Genomic DNA, 25395 nt, shown 5'->3' on the forward strand with positions numbered 1-25395 from the left:
ATACTGACATTGACCCGGAAACAAAACATCAATTTCCTGTTTTACAGATTAAAAATATTATTGTAAAAACAAATAAAGGAATCCATAAAACAATTTATCCTTTCTTTACAGATGATCTATTTCATAATAATATATATATTTGTGTTTAATTTACATGTGGACCTTAAGTATTTCCTGTAGGTCACCTGCAGTTCACAATGATTTCACACCAAAGCACAACATTTTTAATTCTCCCATTACTTTCCCAAGCTTATTTTCTATTAAAACAATGATGAAAATGGTCAAATACAAATAAATATCTGAGTTAGGTCGGAACGCTATGCGTTCCACTGCGGTCCCTTCACGGAAGTTCTATGCGTTCCACCGGCCTTTGCGGTGACGCACTTCTGCTTGTAAATCAGAACGCTGTGCGCTCCACTGACGCGCGCCCGGAAGTTCTATGCGTTCCACCGGCCTCTGCGGTGACGCACTTCCGTTTGTGGACCGGAGCGCTATGCGTTCCACTGACGTGCGCCCGGAAGTCTCATGCGTTCCACCGACCTTTGCGGTGACGCACTTCCGCCCGGAGACTTATAGTATGTTATACAGCTCACAAATACACTGATAATAGTTTTTACACCTTACTATTTATGTCACAATGACTGATCACTTTTTAAAATAAGTGCTATAGGGAGTTTTCCTAATATAACAGACATATCAAAAATGAAAAATGAAAGTGGGCTGCATTTCATCAATATTACTTCCTGGTTATACATAGTGTTATCAATAAAATCTCTAAATATTGTGTAGTAGCCCATATATGTCTATCACAATAAATAATCAGATACTGGATATAGTTCTTACTTTTTATCCTAAAATACACACTGTTTGAAATTAAGTTACATTAAAGAAACGATTTGATTTCAAATTCTTTATTTAATCCATCAGGGGCAATAGTTCTTAAATTGTGGATCCATTTCATTTCGGTCCTCGCCAACATACTTTCTGAATCCCTATCCTTCCAATTTATTTTCACGTGTTGGATCCCTAAGAAACGTTTTATTGCACTTGTCCTACATTTATGTTTTATTTTAAAATGATTGGACAAATTGTGGGTTTCTAATCCCTTACCGATATTTCTAACGTGTTCTCCCATACGGGTCTTTAACGCTCTTGATGTGCGGCCTATGTAAAGCAGTCCGCAATCGCATTCGATCAAATAAATTACATTGCTGGTGTGGCATGTTATAAAATTCCTAATCTTATATTCTTTATCCCCTATATGGAAACTAGTGGTTTTTTGATTATTACCCGGGACTGATTTGCACATAGTGCAAGTCCCACATCTATAGAAACCTTCTGATCTTATCGGGTTTACTTGATGATAGGGTAATGCACTTCTTACTAAATTGGATTTTAGATTATTTGATTTCCGATAAATGAATTTAGGGGTATCTGGAATTATCTCCTTCAGTACCGGATCCTTTCTAAGGATACACCAATGTTTTTGGATGATTGATTCTATTTTTTTTTATAGTTGGCTCCGAAGGTGGTGATGAAGGCCAAATTATGGCTATCTTTTCCTTTATGATTAGGTTTCTTTTTTCGTAGTAGGTCTCTTCTATTCATCGCTTCCACTTCCTCCTTTGCTTTTTTTAAATGTTCTTCTGTGTAACCCTGTGATCGAAAGTTTTCCATCATAGCTTCACTTTGTTGGATATATTCTGCTGAATTGTTGCAATTTCTTTTTATGCGTGTCAATTGGCTTTTCGGTATACCTTTAATCCAGTTAGGATGATGTTGACTCTCCTTACTTATATACTGTTGACAATCTGTTGGTTTCGTATATCCTTTGGTGTTTAATTGGTTATTTTCTTTGTAGACAGTAACATCCAAAAAGTTGACACTTGTTTTACTAATATCAAAAGTTAAATGGATGCCTGCATCGGTCATATTGAAATCATGGCATAATGTTAATAGGTCGTCCTCTGAACCTTCCCATAACAGTATAATATCATCGATGAATCTCTGCCAGAGGACCAAGCTCGACGCCATAGCCACATTCCCCCAAACATGGGTGTTCTCCCAATGCGCCATGAAGAGGTTAGCGTAGCTAGGCGCGAACTTGGTCCCCATGGCAGTCCCCATCAGTTGTATATAATATTCGCCTTCAAAGAAAAAATAATTATTTTTAAGTATAAATCTAATACCTTCAATAATGAAATCTCTTACTTTTGAAGGAATGGTGGATTGATCTAAAAACCAACCAACTGCCTCTATGCCTTTTTCATGTTCAATGGCCGTATATAATGATGTTACATCTGCAGTCCCTAAAAGGGTACTGTCTGAGACTGGTACATTTTCTAATTTGTTGATAATATCAGTAGTATCTTGGATATATGACTTGTTCTTTATGACCAATGGTTGTAAAAAACAATCTATCATCTCTGACAGATTGCTAGTAAGACTCCCAACACCTGCTATGATTGGTCTGCCTGGGGGTGCCGATGTATCCTTATGCACCTTCGGCAGGATGTAAATACTTGGGGTCTTTGGGTGTTCTATTAGGAGAAAGTCAAATTCCTGTTTTGTGATAGCTTCACTCTCTAGATGTTTAGATAAGAATTTTTGAAAATCGGTTTTTATGCGATTTGTAGGGTCCGTTTTTAATTTCTTATAGGTTTTCTCATCCTTTAATTGACGTTGAATTTCTCCTACATAGAATTCTTTGCTCATAATAGCAACCCCTCCCCCTTTATCACACGGCTTAATTACCACTTAATTGTTCTTCGACAGTTTTTTTAGTGCTTGTTTTTCTTTCTTAGTCAAATTACTTTTGATTTGTTTATGCTTTAAATTCTTAAAGTCTTCCTCGACTAATTTACTGAAAACTTTTATATAGTTTCCCTTTATTTGAGCCGGATAGAATGTTGACTTTTTTCGGAAAGAACTGGTTTCTGTGTCTTGGATGATCTCCCGTCCCGGTGTTGTATTCTCTATTTCTTTAATCTTGAAGAACTTTTTCAATGTGATCTTTCTTATAAATTTTTCTGTATCTACGAACAGCTTAAATGGATCTATATTGGCCGTTGGGGCAAACTTCAGTCCTTTCTCCAGAATTTTTTCTTCTGATTCGGTGAGATTTTTTTCACTTATATTGAAGATCTTACATTTCTTTGGGGAGATATGGCTTTTTGGTTTCTTCTTTTTTAATCTTTGTTTATGTTTTGATTGTTTCCCTCCCCCCCTTGTGCCTCTATATTTCCATTTGTTCCTCTGTTGATGGTACTGAGTCACCGTTTTCTCGGGAATGGTCTCCATCCTTTCTCTAAAAAAGATTCAGGGTTATATCGATCATAATCACCCATCCGTTCATATCTCGAGGGTGCCCAATTTCTACGTGGGATGAATTCATCCCTTCTATAGGGTCGGTATCTATTCTCTCTATAGTAATCATCCCTAAACGAATCTCTCCGTCTATTATATTTACGTGGGAATGTCCATTCTTCATTATTGCTGTTATGGGGGGTATTCCTTCTGAATTGTTGTCGTGTATCCCCCCTTCTACTTGGGTCATAATTGTTGTTATGTCTCGTAATTGGTGAGTAGATGGTCTTTCTTTTCATAGGAATTAATTCTTCTTGGTTTTTGGATCTGTGTGATTTAGGTACATGTTCATTTATAATTGAATTATCATCACTTTCACTCTCCGTAGTGTCTTCAGTCTCCAATGAGAATTTTACTTTCCCTCCCTGTTTTTTAGAGGTGGAACGCATAGAACTTCCGGGCGCGCGTCAGTGGAGCGCACAGCGTTCTGATTTACAAGCAGAAGTGCGTCACCGCAAAGGCCGGTGGAACGCATAGAACTTCCGGGAAGGGGCCGCAGTGGAACGCATAGCGTTCCGACCTAACTCAGATATTTATTTGTATTTGACCATTTTCATCATTGTTTTAATAGAAAATAAGCTTGGGAAAGTAATGGGAGAATTAAAAATGTTGTGCTTTGGTGTGAAATCATTGTGAACTGCAGGTGACCTACAGGAAATACTTAAGGTCCACATGTAAATTAAACACAAATATATATATTATTATGAAATAGATCATCTGTAAAGAAAGGATAAATTGTTTTATGGATTCCTTTATTTGTTTTTACAATAATATTTTTAATCTGTAAAACAGGAAATTGATGTTTTGTTTCCGGGTCAATGTCAGTATAAAAAGGGATGCATGCAGGTAGGGATCATTCAGCCCTGAGGAAGAGTTCTTAGGAACTCGAAACGCGTTGGGGGTTATCTGATCCATCTACCTGCATCCACATTTGGAAAGGAGCCTGCCTGGTCCAGCTGCCGGTGTTTAGCCTGGAGGGAGTAAGGAGGAATTCCGGAGACTCCAATCTTTTGCTCTTTCCACTGCTCCATGCTGGGAGCTTGACACGGTACGGTTCCAATCATATATATGTAAAGTGAAGGACCATACTTTTTAATTGGATGGAAAAAAAATAAAAAATCCTTTTATATGTGTTTTATATGCTTTATAAAATAAATTTGAACAACATTTTTTTAAGAAAAATACTACACTATATATCGTTTTCTCTTTTGTTTACATGAGCATATACCCATAAAGAATACCAAGGTTTAAAGAAATTTGGATGAAAGCAAGATCAAAGTCGTTTGCAGAGAACTTATTTGGAACATTTACATAAGACTTTTCTATTATTTCTCCAGATTTTTAAGAATAAGGTCATTTATATGCAATTTAACATAAAGGTGGTAAGCGCCAAAGATTTTTTCAATTACTTACTCTTTACAGTTTTATGCATAGTGATTGGGAATCACTAGAAATGATCTAGGCCGCTTTATTCCACCAAGCGCTATTTTCTAGTCCATATATCTTTGTGTCAATGTTGATAGGAAGCAGGAGGCTATCCTGAAGTCTGTTTATACACACTCAGGTATTATACTGAGACCAGCTATTGCTTCAGCATGGATGTGCAGTGCTGCAGCTGCGTGGTCAGATTCCCTGTCAGAAAATATTGATACCTTAGACAGGGACACTATATTGCTAACCATAGAGCATATTAAAGACGCAGTCTTATACATGAGAGATGCACAGAGGGATATTTGCCGGCTGGCATCTGAAATAAACGCAATGTCCATTTCTGCCAGGAGGGGTTTATGGACGCGGCAGTGGACAGGGGATGCAGATTCTAAAAGGCACATGGAAGTTTTGCCTTACAAGGGTGAGGAATTGTTTGGGGATGGTCTCTCGGACCTCGTTTCCACAGCGACAGCTGGGAAGTCAGCATTTTTACCCCATGTTCCCTCACTGCCAAAGAAAGCACCGTATTATCAGGTACAGTCCTTTCGGCCCCAGAAAGGCAAGCGGGTTAAAGGCGCGTCCTTTCTGCCCAGAGGCAGAGGAAAAAAGCTGCAGCATACAGCCAGTTCCCAGGAACAAAAGCCCTCCCCCGCTTCCTCTAAGTCCACCGCATGACGCTGGGGCTCCACAGGCGGAGCCAGGTACGGTGGGGGCCCGTCTTAAGAACTTCAGCGACCAGTGGGCTCGCTCACGGGTGGATCCGTGGATTCTACAAGTAGTATCTCAGGGGTACAAGCTGGAATTCGAGACGTCTCCCCCTCGCCGTTTCCTCAAATCTGCCTTGCCAACAGCTCCCCCGGATAGGGAGGCAGTGCTGGAGGCAATTCACAAGCTGTATTCGCAGCGGGTGATAGTCAAGGTACCCCTCCTTCAACAAGGAAGGGGTTACTATTCCACAATGTTTGTGGTACTGAAACCGGACGGTTCGGTGAGACCCATTTTAAATTTGAAATCCTTGAATACCTATATAAAAAGGTTCAAGTTCAAGATGGAATCGCTCAGGGCGGTTATTTCAAGCCTGGAGGAAGGGGATTACATGGTATCACTGGACATCAAGGATGCTTACCTGCATGTCCCCATTTACCTTCCTCACCAGGAGTACCTCAGATTTGTGGTACAGGACTGTCATTACCAATTCCAGACGTTGCCGTTTGGTCTGTCCATGGCACTGAGGGTATTTACCAAGGTAATTGCCGAAATGATGATACTCCTTCGAAAAAGGGAGTTTTAATTATCCCATACTTGGACGATCTCCTTATAAAGGCGAGGTCCAGGGAGCAGTTGTTGGTCGGGGTAGCACTATCTCGGGAGTTGCTACAACAGCACGGTTGGATTCTGAATATTCCAAAGTCACAGCTGGTTCCTACGACACGTCTACTGTTTCTGGGGATGGTTCTGGACACAGATCAGAAAAGGGTGTTTCTCCCGGAGCAGAAAGCCAAGGAGTTGTCGTCTCTAGTCAGAGATCTCCTGAAACCAAAACAAGTCTCGGTGCATCACTGCATGCGAGTCCTGGGAAAAATGGTAGCTTCCTACGAAGCAATTCCATTCGGCAGGTTCCATGCAAGAATCTTTCAGTGGGATCTGTTGGACAAGTGGTCCGGTTCCCATCTTCAGATGCATCGGCTGATAACCCTGTCTCCAAGGACCAGAGTGTCTCTGCTGTGGTGGCTGCAGAGTGCTCATCTTCTAGAGGGCCGCAGATTCGGCATACAGGACTGGGTCCTGGTAACCACGGATGCCAGCCTTCGAGGCTGGGGGACAGTCACACAGGGAAGAAACTTCCAAGGGCTATGGTCAAGCCAGGAGATTTCCCTACACATAAATATTCTGGAACTAAGGGCCATCTACAATGCCCTAAGTCAGGCAAGACCCCTGCTTCAAAACCAGCCGGTACTGATCCAGTCAGACAACATCACGGCGGTCGCCCATGTAAACCGACAGGGCGGCACGAGAAGCAGGACGGCGATGGCAGAAGCCACAAGGATTCTCCGATGGGCAGAAAATCACGTGTTAGCACTGTCAGCAGTGTTCATTCCGGGAGTGGACAACTGGGAAGCAGACTTCCTCAGCAGGCACGACCTCCACCCGGGAGAGAGGGGACTTCATCCAGAAGTCTTTCAGCTGATTGTAAATCGCTGGGTACGGCCACAGGTGGACATGATGGCGTCCCGCCTCAACAAAAAGCTAGAAAGAGAGAGACCCTCAGGCAATAGCTGTGGACGCTCTAGTGACACCGTGGGTGTACCAGTCAGTTTATGTGTTCCCTCCTCTTCCTCTCATACCCAGGGTACTGAGGATAATAAGACGAAGAGGAGTAAGAACTATACTCATTTTCCGGATTGGCCAAGAAGAGCTTGGTACCCAGAACTTCAAGAAATGATCTCAGAGGACCCATGGCCTCTGCCGCTCAGACAGGACCTGCTGCAGCAGGGGCCCTGTCTGTTCCAAGACTTACCGCGGCTGCGTTTGACGGCATGGCGGTTGAACGCCAGATCCTGAAGGAAAAGGGCATTCCGGAGGAAGTCATCCCTACGCTGATTAAAGCTAGGAAAGAAGTGACCGCAAACCATTATCACCGCATATGGCGAAAATATGTTGCGTGGTGTGAGGCCAGGAAGGCCCCAACGGAGGAATTTCAGCTGGGCCGTTTTCTGCACTTCCTACAGTCAGGGGTGACTATGGGCCTAAAATTGGGTTCCATTAAGGTCCAGATTTCGGCTCTATCGATTTTCTTCCAGAAACTGAAGTTCAGACATTTGTTAAGGGAGTGCTGCATATTCAGCCCCCTTTTGTGCCCCCAGTGGCACCTTGGGATCTCAACGTGGTGTTGAGTTTCCTAAAGTCACATTGGTTGAACCACTTAAAACCGTGGATTTAAAATACCTCACGTGGAAAGTGGTCATGCTGTTGGCCTTGGCTTCGGCCAGGCGTGTGTCAGAATTGGCGGCTTTATCATGTAAAACCCCTTATCTGATTTTCCATATGGATAGGGCGGAATTGAGGACTCGTCCCCAATTTCTCCCTAAGGTGGTTTCAGCTTTTAATTTGAACCAGCCTATTGTGGTGCCTGCGGCTACTCGTGACTTGGAGGATTCCAAGTTGCTGGACGTAGTCCGGGCCCTAAAAATCTATGTTTCCAGGACAGCTGGAGTCAGAAAGACTGACTCGCTATTTATCCTGCATGCACCCAACAAGTTGGGTGCGCCTGCTTCAAAGCAGACTATTGCTCGCTAGATCTGTAGCACGATTCAACTTGCACATTCTGCGGCTGGACTGCCGCATCCTAAATCTGTAAAAGCCCATTCCACGAGGAAGGTGGGCTCTTCTTGGGCGGCTGCCCGAGGGGTCTCGGCTTTACAACTTTGCCGAGCAGCTACTTGGTCGGGGTCAAACACATTTGCTAAATTCTACAAGTTTGATAGCCTGGCTGAGGAGGACCTAGAGTTCGCTCATTCGGTGCTGCAGAGTCATCCACACTCTCCCGCCCGTTTGGGAGCTTTGGTATAATCCCCATGGTCCTTACGGAGTTCCCAGCATCCACTTAGGACGTTAGAGAAAATAAGATTTTACTCACCGGTAAATCTATTTCTCATAGTCCGTAGTGGATGCTGGGCGCCCGTCCCAAGTGCGGATTGTCTGCAATACTTGTATATAGTTATTGGTTAACTAAAGGGTTATTGTTGAGCCATCTGTTGAGAGGCTCAGTTATATTTCATACTGTTAACTGGGTATAGTATCACGAGATATACGGTGTGATTGGTGTGGCTGGTATGAGTCTTACCCGGGATTCAAAATCCTTCCTTATTGTGTCAGCTCTTCCGGGCACAGTATCCTAACTGAGGTCTGGAGGAGGGTCATAGAGGGAGGAGCCAGTGCACACCAGGTAGTCCTAAAGCTTTCTTTAGTTGTGCCCAGTCTCCTGCGGAGCCGCTATTCCCCATGGTCCTGACGGAGTTCCCAGCATCCACTACGGATTACGATAAATAGATTTACCGGTGAGTAAAATCTTATTTTTCTAGTGGACAGTATTTAACAATAATGTATTAAGCCTGGAGAAGTGATAAAGCAGTGATAAGTGCAAGGTGATAACGCACCAGCCAATCAGCTCCAATATGTCCATTGGCAGTTAGGAGCTGATTGGCTGGTGCGTTATCACCTTGTACTTATCATTGCTTTATCACTTCTTCAGGCTTAATACATCTGCCCCATATCTGCAACTCGAAGCTTTGTGCGTCTTGCATGCGTGGGATGGCGCCGCCTTTAGATGGCATTAGCATGTTATCTGCACCTGGGCAGCCCTGCAATAGGGGGATCTTACGATCCCTCTCGGGTCGGCTGCAGAAGATCCGGAAGCGCACGGCGGTCCCTTTATAGTGATCCGGGGGCTGCATTTATCGCAGCCCATGTCCCAGTGATTTAAATGAATACACGCAAGAGAAAAAAGAATCCTTATTGCTGCAATATGTGTCGATAATGATTGTTCATCTTCAGAGGCCGGGCGCATGTTATAATAAATATGCCCCTTAGAGTCAGAGGAATCTGTAGATGTGCAGTGTGCAAAACGGTCAACATTACATCAAAGTGTAAGTTTAGAACCTTCTTACTGTTTTGTGCGTGTGACTCTTCCCTGATGTACACCTAGAACTGTAACGCGCTTCGCCACAGTGCAAGATGAAGGTGAAAATGCGTCCTATCGAAAAGTGCGCAGCAAGACACGAAGACAACCCCCCCCCCTCCCCCCCGTTAATCTTGCTTCACATTGACCTCTTGTTTCTGCTTCCTAAATAACTCAAGGGGAGATATTTATCAGAGCTTGGGGAGAGATAAATTACCAGCCAATCAGCTCCTGGCTGCCATGTTACAGGCTGTGTTTGGTTATCGGTTATTACCTTATCTCTCTCCACTTTATAAATTTCCTCTTTAACAGTAAGGTCATTTACAAACCTTTTGTTACCTTAGAAATGTCTAGGTGCAGAGCATGGGTTTTCAACCTGCGGCCCTCCAGCTGCAAGTGGAACTACACATGCCAGCCTGCCCTGACACAGTTTTGCTATTAAGGCATGCTGGTATGTGTAGTTCCACAGCAGCCGGAGGGCCACAGGTTGAAGACCCATGGTGCAGAGCGTGCTCCTACGTCTACGAATTTGCGTGTCAAAATGCAGAGTAAATACAAGATCCATGAAAACGAGATTTTGTTATTGTAGAGAGCTGGCAGGGGTGCGTATTATTAATTTAGGAAGTCGCTTTTTGCTCTGCAGGCTTTTAATCCACACAATAAATGAGATCCGAGGTGGTGGCACTTTTCATGAATCGACCTTAACTATGCTGTGAATAAAGGTCAGTGGGGCTCAGTCAGGTGTGGTTGGAGATGCTATCACTTCCTTTCAAGCAGCAGCGATAGCTTTGTAAGTAAATGCAGCAGGAAGTGTCTATTACAAGCAGTCGTCTCCTGCTGCAGTAGTGATCCCCCAAATCACTGCTACGCCATTGGGCTAATTGCGGGGCCGACTGGGTCGTGCAAAGTGCCCGTCATAGATCCTCATAAGAGGCCAGGAAATCTCTGTCCAACGACGGAGATCCTGGGCTCATCCTGCCCCCTAAACAGTGGTGACACGCCTTACGTTTTTACAAATGGATGCAGTCGCCAACCCATCCCACCCCCAAGCGGCATCAGACTGCCATTCACTGAGAGTCTTATGCCGGAACTGCGTCCTGTGTCCCAGGACCCGTCTGCGCACGCGTAGAACGGGTGCTGCATATACGCCAAAGTACTGTACGTCGGTGCTTTGCTCATCAGGATGCAGATACTTTGGGATCTAATTTAGCCCCAGTGCGGGTAGATATATGTCCACAGATCACGGCTCCCTTACCAGTGTATGAAACATGAGCAAGGGTTAAACGAGCGGAATATAGGAATAAAAGTTTCAGAATTGAAATGATGGATAAGGGTGAGATGTGATAGAAGGGGCTTTGCTTTCCTTTTTTAGTGGTAACGTTTTAACGTGGTGATCTTGGCCCGCGGGGGTAAAATTCAAGTGTACAAGAGTGGTGACGCCAGTTGCCCATCTATTAACAAAAAGCGCTTTCAAAAATGTGCTGCCCATATGGTTTTTTTTGTCTTAAATATGTGCTGCGCCACAGGAGCACCTGATCTTGCCAGGAACGCCCGTACCACAGCCAAGGTCTCCCATTGGTCATAAAAACTTCTGCTCCTCTGTAAATGTTGATATTTTTGCTACATGAACCTGCGTGCTCTGCCTTAAAAGTTAGGGGCACTTACGCAGCTTTAGGTGCGTATTACTACCAAAGAAGTTTGGTAAGTATGAGCATGGGCGTAACTATGGGAGTCATTCCGAGTTGATCGCTAGCTGCATTTGTTCGCTGTGCAGCGATGAGGCAAAAAAAGGCACTTCTGTGCATGCGTATGCGGCGCAATGCGCTCGCGCGACGTGCTATTACAACGAATTATGTCGTTTCACACAAGGTCTAGCGAAGCTTTTCAGTCGCACTGCTGGCCGCAGAGTGATTGACATAAAGTGGGAGTTTCTGGGTGGCAACTGACCGTTTTCAGGGACTGTTCGGAAAAACGCAGGCGTTGCTGGGCAAACGCAGGCGTGGCTGGGCGAACGCAGGGCGTGTTTGTGACGTCAAAACAGGAACTGAACTGTCTGAAGTGATCGCAAGCGCTGAGTAGGTTTTGAGCTACTCTAAAACTGCACAAAAAAACTTTGCAGCCGCTCTGCGATCCTTTCGTTAGCACTTCTGCTAAGCTAAAATACACTCCCAGTGGGAGGCGGCATAGCGTGTGCACGGCTGCTAAAAACTGCTAGCGAGCGATCAACTCGGAATGACCACCTATAATGGGTGCACACAGGCCCCTGGCTCTCCAGCAGGCCCACACCCTGCACCTATAGACTATACTTACCTCTCCTCTGGCGCTGCAGATATCACCGGGAAATTTACGTTTTTACCATTCATCCCAAAGATCTGCACAGGTGCAGTAGACGGCCACAGAACCTACTCTGCAACTGCGCCGGCGAAAGAGGGACGGCCCCACGTGGAGACTGCGCATAGGCCCCTACACTCATTGTGAATGAGGCCCTCTGAATTTCTACCATATTCTAGCACTCTGGTTGTATCACACCTTGTGATTTACAGTATCTTACCCTGTGTAATAAAGAAGTCTGCTACATACAGCCTAAGGGCCTAATTCAAAAGCAAAAACTTTCTCTAATGGGCAAAACCATGTTGCACTGCAGGTGGGGCAGATGTAACATGTGCAGAGAGAGTTATATTGGGGTGGGTTATTTAGTTTCTGTGCAGGGTAAATACTGTCTGCTTTATTTTTACACTGCAATTTAGATTCAGTTTGAACACACCCCACCCAACTCCAACTCTCTCTGCACATGTTACATCTGACCCACCTGCAGTGCAGCATGGTTTTGCCCATTAGAGAAAAATGTTCCTGTTGCGATCAGGTCTGAATTAGGCGCTATGAATTAGGCAATCTATCTGGTGCAAAACCTCTTGATAGCAAAAAGTTGCAACTATTCGATCCTTAAATATAAAAATATAAATGTAAACATGAATATAAGTGATGTACCATCTAGAGCACAGCTTGGTCTGGAGGCAGGAAGTGCAGCAGAAAATCTCTGCAGCCGTGACTTTTCTGCAAATACTGGAGGAAGTAGAGAGAGAGAGAGAGAGAGAGAGAGAGCAGTTTGCTGTTGTTAGGGCAGAAAGCATGAGAAAAGTTGCAAGAGGTCTTGGTTGGATCAGGGAGCAGAGAGCATCGGGAAGAATGCACACAAAATCCTGGTCATAATAAATCCACAGGAGGATCAGCATTCCCGAGCAAGAAGTAATGTCCCCAATGGACTTTGGTTCCTTGAATAACATCCAGCTGCCTGTATGCTGCCCCCTCATTACGAAGGACATCTAGAACGTAATGTGCAATCTGACGTCAATCTTCTGCTGTAAGTCCACAAGTCCAAAACTTGATCAGAAAATTCCCATAGACGAAGGAGCGACGGGGGAGAAAAAGGCACAGAGGATTTGCTTTGCAAGCTTCAGATCTGGGATTGCAACTCAAGCGTCCAGAATTGACCAGTAGATGAAGGTGCTATCGGAGACATCCATCTGGTTTGGTGACTACTTATGCTATAAGGAGGCCTCTGATGGTGGAGCTTTGCAGTACCCTGCAAGGAAATAGCTATGAAGAAAATGAAGCAGCCTAGTTTATAACAACACCTGGAACCACGACTTGTCGACACGGGGTCTCCGGTCAGTTTAAGGGGCGTCCACCTACCGGCTGCCGATGTTATTTCATCCGGCTAAACTACAGCAGTAGAACATCTTACTTTTTGTCAGTTTAAGGCAGATGCTTTTATTTGTATTCGGCCTTGCAAATTACTTTATATGCAGAGACTTATAGTCTGGCAACAATTCATATTTTGCTCAAAAGGTCCATACGGATGTGTTTGTTTCTCTGTAGTTTGGGAAACAGCTAGAGAAGTCCCACTCTGCTGTTGGGCAACGATGCTGTTACATGATTTGAATAGTCCACGGAATTTGCCAACAGTGAGCGCGCACCGGAAACCGTTCTGCAATGCTGCAATGATTTAAAAGCTTGAAGCAAGGTTGCTCCTTCCCGTGAAGGGTTAACTCAAGTTTAGATTCACAGAGAGAAATTTGATTTATCACATGCAGTTTTGTGCTCATGTATCGGATACTGGTTACATCCATAGAGAATTCCTGTGGCATCGAGTATGTTCTAGATGAGAGAGCAAGTGGGCATTATACGTAGGCACTTAAGCTTAGAGCATCCTAGCTGTGGCACTGGGTTTGCTGTATATGAGAGGGCAAGTAGGCATTGCATTGAGGCACTAAGGCTTAGGGCACCCTAGTTGTGGCACTGGACTTGTAGATGAGAGGGAAAGTGGGCGCTGTACTGAGGCACTAAGGCTTAGGGCACCCTAGCTGTGGCATCAGGCGTTTTGTAGATGAGAGGGCAAGTGGGCATTGTACTGAGGCATTAAGGTTCAGGGCACCCTAGCTGTGCCACCGGGTATGTTGTAGATGAGAGGGAAAGTGGGCATTGTACTAAGGGTTAAGGCATCCTAGCTGTGCCACCGGGTATATGGTAGATGAGAGGGCAAGTGGGCATTGTACTGAGGGTTGGGGCACCCTTAGCTGTGCCACCGGGTATGTTGTAGATGAGAGGGCAAGTGGGCATTATACTGAGGGTTAGGGCATCCTAGCTGTGCCACCGGGTATGCTGTAGATGAGAGGGCAAGTGGGCATTGTATTGAGAAACTGAAGGTTAAGGCACCCTAGCTGTGGCACCAGGCTTGTTGTATATGAGAGGTCAAGCGGGCAGTGCACTGAGGTGCTGAGGTTTGTTGTAGATGAGGGGGCAAGTGGGCATTGTAGTGATGTACTAAGGCTTAGGGCATGTGGGTTGTTTGTAGATGAGAGGGCAAATGGGCATTGCTCTGAGGCACTAAGGCTTAGGGCACCCTAGCCGTGGCACTGGGTTTGTTGTAGATGAGAGGGCAAGTGGTCATTGTAGTGAGGCACTAAGGCTTAGGGCACCCTAGCCGTGGCACTGGGTTTGTTGTAGATGAGAGGGCAAGTGGTCATTGTAGTGAGGCACTAAGGCTTAGGGCACCCTAGCCGTGGCACTGGGTTTGTTGTAGATGAGAGGGCAAGTGGTCATTGTAGTGAGGCACTAAGGCTTAGGGCACCCTAGCCGTGGCACTGGGTTTGCTGTAGATGAGAGGGCAAGTAGGTATTTCACTGAGGGTTAGGGCACCCAGGGTACAGTTAGTAAAGCATTTTAGATTTGTATCATTGGCATAATTGTTAAATTATCTTAGGTCTTATGATTCCTTGGAAGTGTGATCCGATTTCATGGATTTGCTCGCTTCTACAGAACCCCAATCTTGCGACACACGCCTTCCTCTTCCTTAAGACGTGCAAAGGCAGTTTCTGCCAGCAACCACATTATCAAAGGCGGACGCAGAGCCCGTTAGTAACTGCGCAGCTGGGTATAAATTTGGAAGCAACCTGTCTAACTCACAGCTTTTAAGCCCCCGGAGATCTAATCCAAAGACGGGCAGCAAAATTCCTTCCCGTGCAATGCAAACACAGGTCAGCTGAGGATTCCCATATTCTGCTCCGGCTATGGAAGTGTTACCCAGAGCAATTAGATTTTTCATTTGCAGGACTGGAATCTGATTCACCCCTTTGACAATACCGGCCCTGTTCTATCAGTGTTTCTCTACTCCTGTTTATTTCAGCTGGAACAACCGAGTGTTTCTGGAACTTTGCAAAAGTTAAGACTACAGGTTAAGCTCTGTGCTACTTCCATAGTAAGGAGATTGTCATAAGCGCTCATTCCAGTGGGGCAAAGGTGAACGTTGCTGACGTTACGTTCAATTGGGTGCAAAAGTGAATGCTGGGACCTTTAAACAAATCTCTAGTCTCACTGCATGGTCTGCAAACTGCTCCATATAACCAGTCAACCAGCAGCGTGCAGAACGTTTGTGCCTGTATATCCGTGGAGGCTTTGTCTAGCCAAAACACGGACATATCCTGGTCTTCCTACCCCATCCTCGCCTCTTTAGCAACCATGGAGGACTTTTTCCATCGACATTTCAGCAAATCATGTCCGCCTGAATCGGATCGGAGGGTGGGTATGAGTGCATCGAAAGTCAGACGTAAGTCAGGGGCTGGAGGCCCCTCGCTGGGACTGCTGACGCAGCGAAGGGTTTCGATGCAGGCGTGCCGGAGCAAGAAAAACGCAGAGAGTCGAAGGAAATCCAGCACAGCACCTGTTAGAGTAAACCCACGGTTTGCAGTGAAAGAACTTAAACGGTGTACATTGAGATCTGCTAAGATTCAGAGTGTAGAACAGCTGCTGTGGGACATATGGCTGGATTGTAAGTTACTCAACCACACAAGTCAACAGTGCCGTCATCAGGAGAGAGCGGAGGATTTTCATTCATCAAGCAGCGACACTTCCGAAAGCGAAGTTGGCGTCGAGGCGTTACCAAGGTGTGTAGGTGTTTATCACACTGTGTGATGCAATTAGCAAAGTAGCAGAAAATAACACTGATTTGTGAGGTGTAATGGTGTCACCGTTGTAAGCGTAAGGGGTAAATTTACTAAAGGTCGATTTCACCGATTTCAAATCGAACTAAATCGGTCAACATCGATGTTGGTTTTCAGGCGCTAAGTAACACATTTACTAAGAGACGATTTTTCAGTGTTAGTAAATGTGCGATTTGGCCTCTGAAACGCTGCGTCGATGTCGATCGATTTAGATCTATTTGAAATAGATTAAAATCGATTAAAAATAACCTTTAGTAAATGTCCCCGTAAGAGTCAGAACAGAGCTGTGGATACTCCCAGATATGATGGCACTCTTTCACTTAAAGAGGAACTACTGCAAGCTGTAAAACATATTTTGGCTCGTTGTCAAGGAGAAAGTGTTCTGTCTTCCTTAATGTTGTATTTCACAATAGCTCTACTTAACTAAAAAAAAAAAAAATTGAAAGAGTTGCTTGTCACATCCTGCCTTATATCTGCAGATGTCTGACCCACATCTTAAGTCACTTTAATGCAATACTATGTGCTTTTCAATGATCTATATAATTCAGGTGCATATGCATTGGCCTTGGATGCGTCACAGCTATGCGCCGGATTGTATTTTATTGAGAGATCAGCTGTAGTCCGCAAGGACAGGAACATAAACAACTTTTCCTGGATGATGAAAAGACCTTACTGAAATTCACAGAGGAAAGTCTGACAGACTCAGTGGCACAGATATGATAGTCCGCCAGTTGCGGTCAGCGGTGAGATTTCAGCGATTTAGCCGCTATATTTAAAGCAGCCGTTTTCTTAAAACGCAAAACGAACCTGCACATTTGGGTCAGTAATGCGATTCAAGTTGCAGAAATAAGGATTGATTGCAGCATCAGAGCGGCTTGCGGATTGATCTATAGTGGAATAGTTCCAGGTGGTTTATCCACGGAAACAGACCATACAACTTAACCCTCTACTAATTGTGTCTGAAGTTTAGTTTAATACCGTTTTAACAGTTGATCTCTTTTATATCGGTGCTTCTAAGACTACACATTAATACGTGATATGCCAAATAGTCTGTCTAAAGGTCCGTACACACTTGCCGATTAAATGAGCGACGTCGCTCATTTAATCGGTAAGTGTGTATGCCGCCAGCGACGGACGATGCGCGGCCCCGCGGGTCGGCAACGATCGTCGCTGTCGGTGGGACATGCATGAAGGATGTGGACGGTCGTCCACGACCTTCATGCAGGGCTGGCGGGGGCGTGACGTCACTGAGCGATATGAGCTGTCATATCGCTCAGTACGTACAGGCGGCGGCCGCCGGCCGGCCGGCCCGGGAGGGAGAAACGTTAGACGATGCCGCTCTTAGAGCGACATCGTCTAATGTGTATGGGCCTTTACACTGATAAGATCCATCAACAGTGAAAGAGTCTCTGTGCACCTAGAAATTCAGTCTCCGCACCAGGCAGTGTTATGCTTTAAAATCCGAGTGGGAAAAGCATCGACTGAAATCCTGATGACTTTATTTAATATGAGGGAGGGGAATCTTGGACTGCACACCCTAATTACACACTTAGGGCCTAATTCAGACCTGATCGCTCACTAGCGTGTTTTGCACCGCTGCAATCAGGTCAGAACTGCGCATGATTATGCACCGCAATGCGCAGGCGCGTTGCACGGGTACAAAGCGGTTCGTTGCTCTGCGATGGGTTCGTGCGAGGAATCCATTCGCACGGGCGACCGCAAGGAGATTGACAGGAAGAAGGCGTTTGTGAATGTCAACTGACCATTTTCTGGGAGTGTTTGGAAAAACGCAGGCGTGCCTAAGCGTTTTCAGGGAGCGTTCCTGACGTCAATTCCGGTCCTGGACAGGCTGAAGTGTTCGCAGCGGCTGAGTAGTCCTGGGCTGCTCAGTGACTGCACAAAATCTGTTTGTACAGCTCTGCTACACAGGCGATCGCACACTTGCAAAGTGAAAATACACTCCCCTACGGGCGGCGACTATGCGAACGCAGGACTGCAAAAAAAACCTAGCGATCAAACAGGTCTGAATTAGGCCCATAGTAAGAGGTGCTATTATGCTGAGACTTGTAGTTCCACAAAGAAAGAGAAAATATAGTGCCGATGCACACTATACAATACCAAGCACTGCTAGTCATAATAATTATAATAAACTCTACAATCTAACATAGAGCAAATTCGAGGTACTTTGGTCAAGGTTTCCGGACTCCAGGTCGACAGCACAAAGGTCGACACACCTTAGGTCGACACACCTTAGGTCGGCATGGACAACAGGTCGACATGGACAAAAGGTCGACAGGAACAAGGTCGACATGGAAAAAGGTCGACATGAGGTTTTCACGATTTTTTTCTTTTTTTTGAACCTTTTCATACTTAACGATCCACGTGGACTACGATTGGAACGGTAAAGTGTGCAGAGCGAAGCGGTAGCGGAGCGAAGGCACCATGCCCGAAGCATGGCGAGCGAAGCGGTGCACTAATTGGGGTTTCCGGTCACTCTACGAAGAAAGCGACACCAAAAAAACATAAAAAACTCATGTCGACCTTTTTCCATGTCGACCTTGTTCCTGTCGACCTTTTGTCCATGTCGACCTAAGGTGTGTCGACCAATTGGCATCGACCTAAGGTGTGTCGACCTTTGTGCTGTCGACCCTCAGTCCCAGACCCTTTGGTCAAAACATACAGTCCACCAACCAGCGTCTAGGTGCCCACTAGGTTGGTGTGGCTGGGTTGCTTTGGAGTGGCACACTATAACTTTTAATTTAGCACTTTTGTAACACTTTCTAATAATTATTCTACTAAAATTACACTTTGTAGCTTTTTAATTAACACTTTTCGTCTGTGTAACACCCTTTAACACATAGCTTTTACGTATTTCTTATTAACACTCACTAACACCTTAGTCTCTCACTATTTTTCTGCACTGGGGTGGCTGGTCTTCGCCGGCTTGGTGGGGTTTCGTGCCCCGGACTTAGTATTTAAGACCCATCAGAGACGAGGTCACCTAGATGTTGGTTGGTGGGCTAGTATTTGTGGCCAGAAAGTATGCAAAGAACCATGGTTTTGCTCGATGTTAGATTCCAGAGTTTATTATAATTACTAGGTGCTTCATCGCGCCCTACGGGCGCTCTTCACACCATCGCAAGGGGCTACGCCCCCTTAACCCTTGCATGCCTTTCTGGGGTTCAATATTTGTGTTATATGGAGTATCACCTGCATTCCTTTGTTAGTGGTTAAATATTGCACAATGAAAGGGCGTGCGATGGTGAAGGAGGCGCAGCCCCTTGCGATGGCGTGAACAGCACCTGCAGGGCACAATGTACAGAATGTAGCAGGTGCGGGGGGGGGGCTGTGGATGGGGGAGGGTGTCTGTAGATGCTGCGGGTAGAGGGGGGTGGAAGCTGGGGGGCCCGGATGGGGAAGGGTCAGGAGATGCTGCGGGTGGGGGAGGGGCAGAGGAGTGGGGGCTGCAGATGGGGGATGGGGTCCGGAGGCACTGCCGGTGGGGGAAGGGCAGGGGTGCCAAGGGTGGGAGAGGGGCAGGTGCGGGGATGTTGCGGATGGGTGAAGGGTTCCGGAGGTGCTGTGGGATGGGAAGGGGCGGGGGTGGGGTAGGGGTCCGGAGGTGCCGTGAGTAGGGGAGGGGCAGGTACAGGTGGTGCGGCGGATGGGGAAGGGGGTCCGGAGGTGCTGCAGGTGGTGGAGGGGCAGGTGGGGGAGGGGTGGATGAGGGGGGCACCGCGGATGTAGGAGGGTGTCTGCAGATGCTGCGGGTGGAGGGGGGGCAGGTGTGGGGAGAGACATATATGGGGGGTGGATGGTGGAGGGGGTCTGGAGGTGCTGTGGGTGGTGGAGGGGCGGAGGAGTGGAAGCCGCGGGTGGTGTAGGGGGTCTGGAGGCACAGCGTGTGGGGGAGGGGTGCGGTGCCGCATGTGGTAGAGGGGAAGGTGCGGAGGTGTGGTGCATTGGGGAGGGGTCTGGAGGCGCTACGGGTAGTGTACCTGCCAAAAAGGTATGCAGTAACAGGGCCAGGACAGGGGTGACGGGGCCAGGACAGGGGTGACGGGGCCAGGACAGGGGTGACAGGGTCAGAATATGGGTGACAGGGCCAGGACAGGGGTGACGGGGCCAGAACAGGGGCGATGGGGCCAGGACAGAAATTACAGGGACAGGAGAGGGGTGACATGGCCATGGTAGGGGCGGCAGGACCAGGACAGGGGTGACAGGGCCAGTATAGGGTTGACGGGGCAAGCACAGGGGTGACAGGGCCTGGATAGGGGTGACAGGGCCAGGATAAGGGTGACAGGGCCAGGATAACGGTGACAGGGACATGACAGAACACAGGGCACGGGAGAGATCTGTATTAGGGACAGAACAGTGGTGACAGACAGATGTGTCTTACCGGAGTCACTGCTGCTGGCTGCTGCTGTTCCACTCCAACCTGTTGGGATCTGCTGCTGGTGGAGACTTGGCATGGCTGACTCTCTCAGGCTGAAGTCCTGCTTCCTCTGCCTGTCCGCATCCCTCCCACCCTCCTCAGTCACACACCGCAGACCTCGAGCAGCTGCCGGGCACTGTGGTAAGGGGAGACTGGGAGTGACTGGTTAGCCCCCAGGAGACGCTGTGGCTGGAGGGAGGAGGGGGTCGGAGCCTGCAAGCAGCGCGAACTTCTGCAGCGCTGCCCGCCAGCTAAAGTGTGTGAAGGAGCTGGGCGCACCTCACTGCGGGCGGCAGCACTGCAGCTAGCGGTGGGGTTGCCGGGGCTGGAGATAACAGAGGCAGTATGGAACCTGCACAGCGGCAGGTGCCCCACAAAACTGCAGCTAAGAAGCGTGGAGTGTGCCAGAAAGTGACGCTCCTCCGCGCCAGAGAGTCCCTGCTGAGCATGCTGATGTGGGGGGTCAAGCACACAGTGAGCCGGTGCCCGTCTGTCTGTACGGCATACCCCCTCACACACCCCCACACCTCCCAACCGTCCCGATTTTCGCGGGACAGTCCCATTTTTTAGGATCTGTCCCGCTGTCCCACCCGTGGGCCACAGTGTCCCGCGGTGGTGGTGGTGTTGGGGGGGGGGGGCAGTTGGGAAGCTCCTGTACTCTCTGTTTTGCTTAGAGCAGCGGTGAATTTAGTGGAGACAGAGGGAGAGGGGGCATCAGGGGGTACGGATTAAGGGGGGGTTCCAGCAGCAGAGACGGGGGTACGTAGGGGCCCCACAGTTTTATGGGGCCCCCTGGCTGGAGTAGCTCTGTCCCAGCTCAGAAGCTCCCCCGTCCTGCCAGCAACAGCGGCAGCATTGTGCTACAGTCAGCACACGCTGCTGCGTATTGGCAGGTCTGTGGTGGTGCAGGGAGGCAGCAGTCTCCCTGCTTTCTTCTGCCTGTGCGGGTGTGTAGAGGGGAGCGACCACCTCCTCTGTATTTACCCCTAGCTGAGGGGCCAAAATTCCATTTAAAAAAATATTCCAGGAATATGCATAAGGGGGCGTGGCTTCGCGGGCGCGATTAGGCCACGCCCCTGATCCCACAGCAGGCACAGCAATGAGATAGGGCCCCTTGTCTTAAGTGCCCTGGGCCCCCCGGACTCATAATCTGCCCCTGGGGGCATGCCAGCAGCTCACAGAGTGCTGGGCATGCCCCCTCACTGACGAAAACGGGTGCCCTCCCGTGAAGCCACGCCCCTTTCGTTGGCCACGCCCCTTTTGTCGTGTGGTGTTTTGTGTGTGTGTGTGTGTGTGTGTGTGTCCCCCTCCTCCTGCCTGAAGAAAGCTGGGAGGTATGCGCCCCTTCCTGTGACATGGCCATACCATCTGCTTCTGCTGCTGGTCTCCTATAGATTTGCCCAGTTCTGTGACTCATTTGAATAACTCCACCCACCACTGTAACTCCGCCCAGCGTTACAGCACAGAGTCACAGACTTGGGCTAATATATAGGAGATTCTGACTAGCATTACTTGGTATTGTAGAGTGTGCATTGGCACTTTATTTTCTCTTTCTTTGTGGACTTTATTTAATAACAACTGTGGGAGTACTACTGTTGTTGACATACTAGCAGGCAAAAGGATGAGTAGTATCTACAGTATGCAGTGATTTCCGTCAGGGTCGGAGGTTTAGTATAATAGTTGCATGTTTCCAGAGATAAGAGAATTCTGCTTTTCTGTGGTCACCAGAGTATGACTCATTTTATTTTACAGAATTATGTGAGTTTTAAGGATTGAGTTGACCTGTTATAGTACATCCAGTTTTTGTGTGACTTGTTACAGTACATCCAGTTGTTGAGTGGATTGTTACATTACATCCAATTGTTAAGTGGCTGGTTACAGTACATCCAGATGTTGAGTGGATTGTTACAGTACATCCAGATTTTAAGTGGCTTGTCACAGTAAATCCAGATGTACAGTGGCTTGTTACAGTACATCCAGTTATTGAGTGACTTGTTACAGTACATCCAGTTATTGAGTGGCTTGTTACAGTACATCCAGTTGTTGAGTGGCTTATTACAGTACATCCAGTTGTTGAGTGGCTTCTTACAGTACATCCTGTTGCTGGGTGACTTGTTTCAGTTCATCTTGTTGAGGGGCTTGTTACAATACATCCCATTTTTGAGTGGCTTGTTACAGCACATCTTGTTGAGTGGCTTGTTACAGTACATCCAGATGTTGAGTGGCTTGTTACAGTACATCCAGATGTTGAGTGGCTTATTACAGTACATCCAGTTGAGGGGCTTGTTACAGTACATTCAGTTGTTGAGTGGCTTGTTACAGTACACCCAGATGTTGAGTGGCTTGTTACAGCACATCTAGTTGTTGAGTGGCTTGTTACAGTACATCCAGTTGAGTGCTTGTTACAGTACATCTTGTTGTTGAGGGGCTTGTTACAGTACATCCAGTTTTTGTGTGGCTTGTTACAGTATATCTTGTTGTTTAGTGGCTTGTTACAGTGCATCCAGCTGTTGAGTGGCTTGTTACAGTACACCCAGATGTTGAGTGGCTTGTTACAGTTCATCCAGTTTTGAGTGGCTTGTTACAGTACATCCAGTTGTTAAGTGACTTGTTACAGTACATCCAGATGTTGAGTGGCTTGTTACAGTACATCCAGATTTTAAGTGGCTTGTTACAGTAAAGCCAGATGTTGAGTGGCTTGTTACAGTACATACAGTTATTGAGTGGCTTGTTACAGTACATCCAGTTGTTGAGTGGCTTATTACAGTACACCCTGTTGTTGAGTGGCTTGTTACAGTACATCCAGATGTTGAGTGGCGTGTTACAGTACATCCAGTTGAGTGTCTTGTTACAGTACATCCTGTTGTTTAGTGGCTTGTTACAGTGCATCCAGCTGTTTAGTGACTTGTTACAGTACATCCAGATGTTGAGTGGCTTGTTACAGTACATCTTGTTGTTTAGTGGCTTGTTACAGTGCATCCAGCTGTTGAGTTGCTTGTTACAGTACACCCAGATGTTGAGTGGCTTGTTACAGTTCACCCAGTTTTGAGTGGCTTGTTACAGTACATCCAGTTGTTAAGTGATTTGTTACAGTACATCCAGATGTTGAGTGGCTTATTACAGTACATCCAGATTTTAAGTGGCTTGTTACAGTAAAGCCAGATGTTGAGTGGCTTGTTACAGTACATACAGTTATTGAGTAGCTTGTTACAGTACATCCAGTTGTTGAGTGGCTTATTACAGTACATCCTGTTGTTGAGTGGCTTGTTACAGTACATCCAGATGTTTAGTGGCTTGTTACAGTACATCTTGTTGTTTAGTGGCTTGTTACAGTACATCTTGTTGTTTAGTGGCTTGTTACAGTGCATCCAGCTGTTGAGTGACTTGTTACAGTACATCCAGATGTTGAGTGGCTTGTTACAGTACATCCAGATTTTAAGTAGCTTGTTACAGTAAATCCATATGTTGATTGGCTTGTTACAGTAAATCCAGATGTTGATTGGCTTGTTACAGTACATCCAGTTATTGAGTGGCTTGTTACAGTACATTCAGTTGTTGAGTGGCTTATTACAGTACATCCTGTTGTTGAGTGGCTTGTTACAGTACATCTTGTTGTTGAGTAGCTTGTTACAGTACATCCCGTTTTTGAGTGGCTTGTTACAGTACATCTTGTTGTTGATTGGAGTGTTACAGTACATCCAGATGCTGAGTGGCGTGTTACAGTACATCCAGATGTTGAGTGGTGTGTTACAGTACATCCAGATGTTGAGTGGAGGTATTACAGTACATCCAGATGTTGAGTGGCGTATTACAGTACATCCAGATGTTGTGTGGCTTGTTACAGTACATCATGTTGTTGAGGGGCTTGTTACAGTACATCCAGTTTTTGAGTGGGTTGTTACAGTACATCTTGTTATTGAGTGGCTTATTACAGTACATCCAGATGCTGAGTGGCGTGTTACAGTACATCCAGGTGCCGAGTGGCGTGTTACAGTACATCCAGATGTTGAGTGGCTTGTTACAGTAGATCATGTTGTTGAGGGGCTTGTTACAGTACATCTAGTTGAGGGGCTTGTTACAGTGCATCCAGTTGTTGAGTAGCTTGTTACAGTGAATCCAGCTGTTGAGTGGCTTGTTACAGTACATCCAGTTGCTGAGTGGCTTGTTACAGTACATCCAGATGTTGAGTGCTCTTCATTCTTTGAGAATCGAGTCATTGTGCTGCCCATCTCACTAGAAAGGGTGACCAAAGCTTTCAGGAGTCCGTGGGACTGCTCAAAATTTTGTGTGTCCCCCAGACATTGCGGAAGGTAGACAGGTATGAAGTAGTGGAGTCCGCGGCATATTGACCAGTGGTTGTGTCTATTCCCGTTGCTGAATAACCAACGGAAGTGTGTGACTGAAGCACTCTGTGTAAACTCTTCACTTTAACTTACGTGCAAATGTACCTTACGTTAACTACTCTTTCCCTAGTCCATGACGGGAGTGTAATTATTAGATTTGTAGCTCACGTCATTTTGGCAGTACCTGACAGCATGACCTGCGGCAATGCGATACAGGGCCACAATGACGCAAATCCCATCAACCCCCGTCCCCACACCCCCTGCTCCCCACTCCTTCTCCAGGAAGTGCACCTATTTGCCTAGCATAGATGTACCCCTGATTTGGGAAATCATCCCTGCAAAATGCTAAAGTATAGAATGGTCACTGGAGAGTTCTGCCTTCTATTACTTTTAGCACTTTAATTATTCAAACTTTTGCATTTTTGTCCTAAAATGCTGCTTGCTCAAGCAACATTCAATGCACTAAATTAACAATGAGAGTGAGGGTAGATCGGAACAGTTGCATTTGTGTGTTTTTATTACATGTATATTTCAGTACCTATAAATGTATTTACTTGCAACATATGGACATGAAAAGTACATAAATTGCACATACGGGATTTATGATCCCTATGAAAAGTCCACAAATAGTCCCATTGCTGG

The 25395-nt window shown here is 46.4% G+C and overlaps 1 protein-coding gene across 13 annotated transcripts in view; it reads left to right on the forward strand.

Annotated features, from left to right (window-relative positions):
- DGKI (diacylglycerol kinase iota) overlaps positions 1-25395 on the forward strand; it is a 439065-nt gene that overhangs the window by 144818 nt on the left and 268852 nt on the right. For 6 of the 13 annotated variants that reach the window (XM_063928985.1, XM_063928992.1, XM_063928991.1 and 3 more), the window contains exon 1: positions 12617-15918. The exons of 4 other annotated variants lie outside the window; for them this stretch is intronic. In XM_063928985.1, the coding sequence (XP_063785055.1) occupies positions 15317-15918 (602 nt within the window). In that variant the 5' untranslated portion in view covers positions 12617-15316. Of the gene's footprint in view, positions 1-12616; positions 15919-25395 lie in introns of those variants that run through there. 3 more of the 13 variants (XM_063928989.1, XM_063928997.1, XM_063928990.1) reach the window with 1 other exon arrangement.

Source organism: Pseudophryne corroboree, chromosome 6 (assembly GCF_028390025.1).
Source record: "Pseudophryne corroboree isolate aPseCor3 chromosome 6, aPseCor3.hap2, whole genome shotgun sequence".
Lineage (NCBI taxonomy): Eukaryota > Metazoa > Chordata > Amphibia > Anura > Myobatrachidae > Pseudophryne > Pseudophryne corroboree.